Raw genomic sequence first — 10,662 nt, 5'->3', positions numbered from 1 at the left:
TAAATTGGCTTCTTGTGCCACTAAAAACTTTCCTTTCCAGCCACCACCTCCGCCCTTGCTCCAACCTGTCTGGCTGATTTCTCTCCCCTTCCACCCTCCCTCTGCCGTTCTGGCCTCTCGTTTTCCCTCCCAACGGCCCTTCCTCTCAAGGGGGAGGAAGAAGACCACGAAGCAGCAAACAAGAGTGTTTGGTTGACTTGAAACCGACTGTTTGCTAGGGACTGAAATCGGCTTCAGTCCGGAATACTCTGAATTAATTAAATGATCCACAGAAAGCGACTTCCCCACCTTCGGGAAGCCGGTCTAGTCAATTTCACACACCACTTGTCCATTTATGGTCTAGTCAATTTCACACACCCTTTGCCCATTTATGGTCTAGTCAATTTCACACACCCTTTGCCCATTTATGGTCTAGTCAATTTCACACACCACTTGTCCATTTATGGTCTAGTCAATTTCACACACCCTTTGCCCATTTATGGTCTAGTCAATTTCACACACCACTTGTCCATTTATGGTCTAGTCAATTTCACACACCCCTGCCTTTGAGCATTTACGCCAAACCGCGCCCTAAACGCGCCAAGGGAGGTGGAAGAAGGATGATGAACTGGAGCTCCCGATGCCGCTGGCGCGGAGAGCGATCCGAGAAAAGCCCCTTTGTGGGAAGGTGTGGAACAGCTTGTCAACGTGGTGAGGAGGACTAGGGAGGCGTGGATGCCCGCACGACTCCTGCAGGCACCTCGCAGAGCCCACCTCGCTCAGAGGAAGCAGTTGGAGAGAAAGCTCGATGTCAGTCTCGGTCTAGTTCCGCGTCTGAGGACGTGTTCTTACCTGTGCAACTTTCCCTCGCCCCTTTGAAGACGCGCCGCCAGATGTTTCGCACAAGATGCAGCTAGATAAGCAATTGCTCGCTGCGTCCCTAGAACTGACAGCTCCAAATCGCAACCCTTTTCCCAGTTCAAATAGAAGGAGTGACGCAGGCTTTTATTATTATCATCACCATGATCATCGCAGTTTCGTTTCCAGCAGGAACCCCCTTTTTGTTGCTGCTGTTCACGTTGCTCTGAAATGACTTTCCTGCACGAGGTGTTTGGCCTAGGGAATGCAAATGATATTAGTGATGTCTCCCGGTTCCTTTTTAACCAAGACAATCAAGGAAGTATCTAGCCAGGAAGAGAACGGGGCTAGATGATGATGATTTTTAAAGTCAAATCGCAACCTGGAGACGTTTTGATCTCTCAAATTCCCTTTGAATGGCTCTGATAGTCTTCAACAGCGAATTTCCGCCCTTATTATCTCCAATCAACAGAAACAAGTAATAGTTCCCGAATCGTCTTCATGTGTCCTGTCAAAGAAAAGTTTCTAGCACATTAGCGCTTTGCATGGTTCATCTCCTGCTCAGCGAAGTTCGCCAAGAATTCAGCGGTTCCATTTGCCACTAAATTAGGAGTCTCCTCTCCCGACCTTTTTTTTTGGCCCTCGGATGGACTTTTAGAAGGGCGGTCTTAGGAGACGATTAAAAGAGACAGCAAGAGACAGTAAAGTTTGCGCCTAGCCTTTCTAAGAATAACTTTTCCTTCTTAACAGAGGGAAATAAATTAAGAAAGAACCTTCCGCCATCATGTTAGTTTTCTTTTTTTTCCCCACGCTCCCCCCCTCCGGCCAGTTCAAAGAGTAGGTTATTTGATAACAGTGATTTATGGACAAGAAAAGCCCAATCCTCAGCCTACTTAACCAGCGTGTTTGGATTGAAATTGATACATAGTGCAATTTATAACAGCCAGAATCGATAAGAAATTGTTATTGATTGCCATGAGCAGTGTATTGTGCCCTTACTTACAATGTAATCCTAAACATTATTATTCGGAAGTAAGCCCCTCTATATTCAATGGGGCTTACTCCTGGGTAAGCATTCACAGGATTACACCCTTTATTGGTAGTCAATTCCATTCACCCAGATTTCTTTCCAAGCAAAGGTGTTCTAAGATAGAGCTAACCCACCACTCCTCAGCGCCTTCCTAGGAGGTAGTGCCCGCTCATTTCAGTGTTTTGGACCGGGTCAGAAGGCCACACTCCTTTCGACTCCACTGAAATCAGGGGCGGGGGAGTGCCTTCTTTTGGAGGCAACGTGGCTGCGGATGCGGTGCAAAGCGGTTGAAGTGCAGACAGACTACTACGACTCGACTTTTTCAGGGCTTCCAAACGCAAACCAAGAAATGCCCCCGAAATTCCAAGCCGGCGTCCGATACGTGCGTTTGTGTTGTAACAACTATCGCCAGCATCCTTCGAACCATCACTTAAAAGAAAAGGGGGATCCCCCTCGTATAGTTCCCAAATCTTCTCCAAAATTCAACCGTCTCTGGAGGTCCATCTCCTCTCCCTCTCCTCCAGGTGTCACCAACTGCCAGTAGAATCCAGGGAAGCGAAGCGCCTCAAACAACCAGCGGAGAGAGAGAGAAACTGATAGCTAAATTGGATGCCATTTCCTCCCCCTGCTCTTTTGGCAGCGTACGGAAGGCGTGGTGTGTCTCCTAACCCTGCAGCCTTTTGTTTAATGATTTTATTGAAAGAAGGAGACAGTTGTGGGGAAACAGGTTTGACAAGGAGCTGCTGTCTCTCCCTTTAGGGAATATCTTCTCCCCACCACCACCACCACCCGCCTTCCCTTTGCTCTTCTTTTTTACTTCAAAAGTCAGTAATCGGTTCATTTCGGTGTCATGGCGATTATTTAATATATTTATTTCTGTACACATTAAAAAAAAAATAGCTACACACCTGCAAACGAAGAAACCGGTTGGATGAGGGGGTTATTTGGCGGAGGGGATGGAAAAATGTTGCAAGGGTGTGGAAGTTTCAAGACAAAATCCACCCCCTGCTTGATATCAGTCTCAGTTTCTGGTTCAAACAGTCAAATATATTTTTAAAAAGTAATTCCACACCCTCTCGGATAAATTTTTATGGATCCTTTAAAGAAATGTGCAAACTTTCGAATCACACAGGATTCTTCGTGGAGCAGAATGGACTTTTTCCGATTAAATGCCTCAAAATCTGTAGATAGTAGAGACTTTGCAGACTTCTTAGCATTTTGCATGTTGCGGACTTCTTACCATGTCCGTAACCCTAAAAATAGGTATTAAATCAGAGGAAGGGTGTATTGCAGAAGTATAAGGAAACTCTGACTAGACTGAGATCATCTCACATGTTCCGTTGATCTCAAAATAACACTTCCAAATAAATATATTTGGAATGTGAGATTCGGGAACTGACGGCATTTGCATAAATAACTTTGCTCAAGAGAAGGTTGCGAATCAGCTACTTCTTCTATTCTCCCCCACGAGGGGTCCTGTATAACCCTAAACGCTGCATACTCCCACTGAAACAGAACTTGCTCCAAAGAGAAGCACACCTTACCTGTTTTGCATTTCACTCTTTTGTGGCAACACGACAACAACTCTGTAAATAATCAACCACTTACATCGCAACATGAAATATAGCTTTAGCCAGTCTGTGAGGGGTGCTGCTGCTGGTGGCAAAATCACTGAAGGAGTCATATGCACAGACAGACATCACAAATCCGCCACCACGAGTCCATTTTTGTCCTCGAACCAAGTTATCACTGCGATCGGAATTCCCTGTCGCCGGGTCCACCTCGCAACCAAAGGGGGAGGGGGGAGAGACTCTTTAGGGGAGCACCCAGGAAGAAGGCCGAAGAGAGGAAGGGCGCCCGTGGGAGACCGGGGTGGGGGCTTCCTCCCCCTGCCCGCCCCTCGGCCGCTCTTTCCCAGGGGGAGAAGACAGCCGGTGGCAGCCAGCCGCCTGTACCTGAGGCCAGCGTTAAGTCTAATCTAGGTAGATGTTAAAGGACACTGAGCTATGAGCGTTATCACGGGGCCTGACAGCAACTGTCAACTGGGGTTAAATCAGCCAGCCCAACCGGCTCGCCTCGCAGCGCCCGGGTCTCCGCGGCGCGATCCATTCATTGCGGCTTTCCCGGAGTGTCCCGCCGCCATTGCAGCCCCCCAAGTCAAGCCAGGTCTTAATTGCGCCCATTTGTAAGTGGAGGGCTTTTCGTCGGGGCTTTGTCATGCTAAGCAAGCGTGGCTCAGCCATCCTAACCTCGCCTTTCAAAGCTGTTTCTTTCTCCTCTGCTCTTTTGTTTTCCTTCGCCTGATCTCTCATTTTATTTATCTATCTATTATTTATATGCTTACCCTCCCATTTAGGTCCCGTGTATGTTAATTGTGTTATGCCATTTCATTCTAAGCGCGGTCTCCAAAGAGCACTTAATGAGAAAAACATCTACAACGTGGACCGCGTTTGCTATTCAGCTGAGCCAGATGGACAACTGCTACTCTCCAGGTCTCCCCCCCCCCCTCCGCTTCTTCCTCCCCTTCTTCCCCTTTTAATGAAAAATCCTTTCCTGAACAAAAGCAGAGACCTGATGAATAGGAGCGCCAAAACACTGCTAATTGTCTGCGACAAGATGCGAATCTGCCCTCCCCGAGCTTCTTTCCGGGGCTGGCGGAGATTCCCCCCCCCCCACGTGCCTTCTTTCCCCCTAAGCCTGCTCTAGTCCCGGTTGGGATACTGGGGAAAGTTAAATGGAAATATTGAGGGGGGGGGGATGCTTTTGAAATGTGGGATCCTTGCCCAGACTGGGAGCAGGGATTAGGCGGAAAATATTTTGACACTTTGCAGAGGTACAAGAAAATCCCACTGGCTGAGGGCCTGAATAGACAGGAGAGACAGGGGTGCACGACTCTCGCTGGAGATTAAGGCTGCAGCCCTAAGGCAGGCAACCTTGACAGTGAATCCCATAGAACTCAATGGCACGTAGTTGCGAGTAGACCCGTCTAGGATCGAGCTGCATGCCCTCTGTCCCTGGAAGTTAACCGTACTAATCCCTAGAGACGTGGCGGGAGGAGAGAGCGCTACCTGTCCTTAGTCATAGGGAAGGGGATTCTGTACATCCTCAGAAGCGCTCTCGTCTTCCTACATTCCAAGGCCGAGAGCCTTGGCTAAAATGAATCTCTCCCGACAAGGGCAGTACTTCCCCTGACCCACTTTGGGTTGCTCGCTTCGGGAGAGTCCCCCTGAAACCCAGCAAGGTTCTCCAACCAAGAGACACCTGTGCTCACCTGCTTGAGTTTGTAGTCGGAAAAATGTATGATTTTACTTCCAGCTGGCTGGAAATCGTTCAAGGACCTGATGGGTTTTCAAAACAACTCCCTCCCCAAAATCTAAATCTGGATCAATCCCTCCAGTTAAGGTTTAGTAATAGCGTTTCTCTCCCTCCTGCCCCCCCCCCATGCCCCTTTAAAGGTGCAGTCCTATACAGTGAGTGTCACACTATACAAACTTACCTGAAAGTAAGCCCCATGGAACTCAATGGAACTTACATTTGAGTAGAGATGCACAGGATTGCACTGCAAGCATCTTTTCTTCCTAAAGCAAGGTTAGACCTATTCCTTCTCATTCATTCCTACATCATCTAAGACTGCAATCCTATACACATTTACCTCGGAGTAAGTCTCATTGAACTCAACGGGGCTTACTTCTGAGTAAGCATGTAGAGGGGTAAGTTGTAAAACTGGTTCAGCCTCTTGCAAGCTGATTTAACTGTGGGGGTGGGCGGTTAAAGCCTCTTCAACACTGCCATCCTAGGTACACTGAGGAGTAAGCCCCATTGAACGCAGTGGAATATACTACGTAGTAAATATGCATACACTCGCCTTATTAAAGACTCCCATAGCGCAAGCCTATGCGTGTTTACTTAGAATTAAGCCCCTCTTTGTTCATTGGCACTTACTCCTAGGTAAGTGTGAAAAGGGTTACCGTCCCAATGTGGCCCAGCAGATGTCTAGCTGGGTGTTAGGTCCCAGGTTCACATTTCACTGACGGCACAACCCTGTACCTGTCTACCCAGAAGTAAATCCCATTGAATTCAATTAGGCTTAATCTCAGGTAAGTGAGTATAGGATTGCAGCCTGAATGGCTTAGAGTCTGTCACTCTCTCTGACTCAAACCTCAGTTTCCCCATCTGTAAAACAGGAAGGGTTTGCTGAGAGGAAGAATGTGATAAGGCAAGATTACAAATCCTGGACCTTAGAAATAGATGAAGTCACAAATCGAAAGAAGTAAGTACGAGGGAACGAGTTTTTAAAACGATGGGCCAGATCCTCTCGGAAGTTGTACCATTGAATAGATGGGGCCCCGGCGGGATGCAACCGCTGCATTTCACGCACAAGCTCCATTCATTTCAATGGAAATTTGTGCAGAAGAACTTCCCGCAGTTTATGCTCTAGATCTCAAAATAATTCCCGGATCCTTGCAAATTTCCATACATCTAGGGGGGGCTGGTTGTATGAGCCTAGTTTCTCAGACATTTGCAGGCCCAACTCCGACACGGCCGAGGGACAGTTCAGCTTCCTTGCAGTCGCTAAAGCTTTTAGATGGAAGCTTGTAAGAACTGAAATTGGGTCCACACCACATAGTTGAACGTGTTCGACGACAGATTGTCTTTATTCAAAATGTCTTTGTTCAACAAATGAACAGAATTAACGAGGTAAAATCCTTCTGGATACAATTTCCCCCCGATACATTGTTAAAACATATTTAAATTACCACTGTGTTATTCTTTTTAGTTATTTTTTTAAAAAAAAATTAAAACAATTCTACTGCCTGACTTCATATCTGACATTCTGTCTAAAGTAAACTTAGGTCTACTTGCACTGATTCACACAAATTGAAGGACTATCTGTTTTAAATTAAGCAAACACTATCATACCATGTTTGAAATATAAATGTTTTTCTTCCTTTGGAAAGGAGCTCTGAAGAGCTTTATGTTTCCCTCTTTTTCTTTTAATCTTTTTGACATGAAAAGCATTTTTTTAACCTATTAGTGCTGGATGGTAAAATATAGATATATAGATATATATAACACAGCTAAATCTTGTATTTTAATGTGCAAAAAAAGGAAATCATTAAGTCAGAATACTTCCGGGATTTTAGGAATTCAAGTCCGATTCACATCCAATCATATATAAACTCATAGACATTAAGGTAATAAATAAAAAAAAAAATCAACAGAAGGTTGGTCTTTTCGCCAAAAGGGCATTTAAAAGTTTGATGCATTTACAATTCTTACAAGTTTCGGGCACCTTTCAGCCCCAAGTGCAGAAAGAAAGAAAGAAAGAAAGAAAGGACACCGTTGTGTGTGTGTGTGTGTGTGTTTGGATTCGACTACGAAGTCCTGGAGTTCCCCACCCCCGCAAAAAAACTAAACAAAAACAAAAGGGGGAAAAAGTCTGAAAAGTCTTCCCCCGGGTGACACGAGGTCCCCAGCCAGGGCATCTTTCCCGTGCTTTCGCTTAGGCCTTTACAAAGCTTTGTTTCTGGAGTCTCGTATGTTACATGCACCATGTACGGATTCCAATTCCATCGGCCAAGCCAGAGATCGGGCAATGTGCGGGTTCCATCATGCCGCCCGTAATGGTCGTGCGTGGTGGTCGGGAGTGTCAGTGGGAGTCTGCCTGTGTGTTACATGGCTGTGGCGTGCGCTGAAGAATAGGGGTCTATTCCAGTCTTGGTCATGCCTGGGAATAATATGTAGGCGACCGGAGGCTGCAAACTGGAGGCAGACCACGCCGTACAGTTACAGGGCACCACGTAGCCCGGGTTGGTCGGCGACGGATGAGTGTGGGTGTGCTGGCTGGGGCAACTCAAGGCGCCAAAGGCCCCGTTCTGGTATCCCAAGGTGGAGGCGTAGGGCAGGGTGCTGGTGGCTAAGGTGTGGGGCACCTCCGTCATCTTCTGGATGGCGCTGGAGCTGAACTGGCTGGGGTCAAGTAACGAGTAGGGCGCGGAGGCGGGGGGCAGGAACGCCCGCGCCTTCTCCGGGGAGCTGAGCAGAGAGTCCGTGGCTGCCACGGGGAGCCCTGCCGCCTTTAGGGGGTCAGTGTCTCCGAGGTAAGGCAAAGGGAAGACATACCTGTCCTTCTTGAGCAGGTTCTTGGGCTTGCGGCGGGGCCGGTACTTGTAGTCGGGGTGCTCCTTCATGTGCTGGGCGCGCAGCCGCTTGGCTTCGTCGATGTACGGGCGCTTCTCGGCTTCCGACAGGAGCTTCCACTCGGCCCCGAGGCGCTTGCTAATCTCCGAGTTGTGCATTTTAGGGTTCTCCTGGGCCATCTTCCGACGCTGGCCCCGGGACCACACCATGAAGGCGTTCATGGGGCGCTTGATGTGGTCGGAGGGCTTGGACATGGTGCGGGTGGGGGTCGTGTGCCGGACGGACGGACGCCTCGTCGAGCAGCCCAGCCGCCGCCAGCAGCAGCAGCCCCGCTCACCTGGCTCCGCTTCTCCTCCTGCCTTCCAGCCAAGGCCCCCCACCGCTCTCAGCTGATCATACCAGTTCTCCGAGCGGTCCAGTCCCCGCCGAGGTGCCGAGGTGGGCGGCTGGGGGGCGGGGAGGGAGAGGCGAGAGCGGGCGAAGGCAGGGCGGGCAGAGACGCCCGAGCGGCGAGGCCGACGGCAATCCAGAGGCACCTCGTCCAGCCGGGAGCTCTCCTGAGGATTGCTGGGCGTCTCCTCGATGGAGCCGGACCTGGGGATCGATCTCGATGCGAAAGGTGTCTGGCTCGGCTGGCGAGGGAATGAGGGGAAGGAGCGGACTCGGAGCCAAAAGCGGGGAAGTTCAAAGGCGAGGCTGTTTGGGACGGCGCGCAAGCTGACGGAGCGGCGGCAGGGCGTTCACTGCCCGAACCTGATCGCCCAATCAGCGGCCAGAGAAAGAGCGAGCGAGAGAATGAATACCTTTGCAAAGGAGAGAGGAGAACACGGGGGGGGGGGGACGAAGGAGCGAGAGGGAAAAAAGGGCAGAAATCACTAAAGACACAGGATTAAAGGGGACGCTTTTGTTAGACGGCGCACTAATAGCAGCAGCCAATAAAACTCCTCACGCCCCCTCGTTCTGGGGCGGAGTGGATGGGGGAAGGCTGGGGGGGGGAGTAACAGGGCTTGATTATAATCCTCTCCCAACGTGAGGGGGGGAGAGAGAAGGGAGCGAGTTTATCAATGGGGTAGCAGCATGAGCCAAGGGCAAGGGCACCGTCTGTCTGTCTGTCTGTCTGTGTCGCCCCTGACTAGATCAACACTAGGGCTGGTGGGGGTGATATATGTGAGACAAATTGCAGACAATGGTGAGGGCGCGATTGTTTCAAAAGCAAGAGTGAACAGACGTGCGCCTCTCTGTGTGTGTCACACACTCACACACGCGGCAAAAGACTCGAGGTTGGGCCGCGCCTAGGCACTCAGGAACCGACCTGGAGAAATGGGACTAGCCTGGGTGTGAACGAAACTTGATGAATATTCATTAAGGGAAGTCTAACCGCGGGACGAGGGGCGCGAGAAAATTGGAGACCAAAACTTCTAGGGCTATTTTTGGCTAACATTCATACAAAGATCCAAGACTGAGTTATACTGGAGGGAGGAAGAGGAGGAGGAAGAAGAAGAAAACAGCACCCAAAGCAAGAAGCCCAGTTCCTAGGCCAAGTGAACAGGACCTGTGTGTGTGTATGGGAGGGGGGGAGTATTTACAGGGCACGGGTGCCGAAATGGTGAAGCCAGTTGTACCACGCTTTTGTGATGTCGTTTTGTGATGTGTTCCTATTCTTTTCCGCTACTTTCAATCTAGCTTTTCCCCCCTTTTCCTTTTCCTATCCTGGGAGTTTTGTAGTTGTTTTCTAACTATTAAAGATTGCTTCTGAAGAGGACCAAATACCCACAGGAGCCCTCCCTCCTCCCTTCCACGCCTGCTTTCTTTGAATAATTGCTGCCTGACGCAAAATGCCCTTGGGGAAAATATTTATTAAATGGAAACCATTTGCCTCGAATCCCTAAAGAGACCGGGTTCTTTAAGGGCGTCGTGGCTTTGTGCACCTGCCTAGTTGAAAACTGGTCCAACATCAGCCTTTTCCCTTCGCCCCCCCCCCCGCAAATCCCTGCCGCCACCGCCACAACCTCCAACCTCTTCCATACTTCACATCGTTTGCTTTCACTTCTGAACTGTCTCTTTCGAATAAACACGTCAGCACAGGAGCGAGCTTGGTTGGCTTGCCTGGGTTCGCCACTCTGCATCTTGGATACCTTGTGGATCTGACAAAAATACGATTTAAAAGATAGGCAGTTGGGGTCATCTTGACCCTGAAAGGAGCAGTCAGCTCCATTTACACCATTAAAAAAACAAAACAAAAAACAAAAACCACGCCAGGTATTTTTGGACCGTGATTTAAAGATACATATGTAGGAGTTTTCCTCCAAATTCTTTATTCCACTCAAATACAGGAGCTTTAAAACAAATAAACAAACCATATATCCCACTCTGCCCCGCGGGGATACACACTCATACATACAAATGTAATAAAGCCTTATAATTGGGGACCTGTGTGTGTGGGGGGGGTGTCATTCATTTTCTTTCCTCTCGCTTGTGATAGGAAGTCAGACGAAATTCCGTTTCCCAGCAAAATTCTGTTTTTCTCGATTCTTCGACTAATTGATTTCGTTGAACTTGGAAGGAGGATTTCAAGTCTTCTCACCTGTACAGGCATCCCAACTAACTGCTCCCACCCGCACCCCACACACCGCGACACGTACTGCCTGGCTCAT

The 10,662-nt window shown here is 49.0% G+C and overlaps 1 protein-coding gene across 1 annotated transcript; it reads right to left on the bottom strand.

Annotated features, from left to right (window-relative positions):
• Positions 1-7,539: 7,539 nt before the first annotated feature.
• SOX14 (SRY-box transcription factor 14) lies at positions 7,540-8,262 on the bottom strand. Its single transcript, XM_084842007.1, has one exon. The coding sequence runs from the start codon at positions 8,260-8,262 to the stop codon at positions 7,540-7,542; it is 723 nt and encodes a 240-aa protein (XP_084698133.1).
• Between the last annotated feature and the right edge of the window lie 2,400 nt (positions 8,263-10,662).

Source organism: Heloderma suspectum, chromosome 3 (assembly GCF_057233095.1).
Source record: "Heloderma suspectum isolate Gila_16-S chromosome 3, 16-S_ref, whole genome shotgun sequence".
Taxonomy (NCBI): domain Eukaryota; kingdom Metazoa; phylum Chordata; class Lepidosauria; order Squamata; family Helodermatidae; genus Heloderma; species Heloderma suspectum.
The sequence above is the reverse complement of the archived record's forward strand: the minus strand, read 5'-3'. Positions and strand labels throughout refer to the sequence as shown.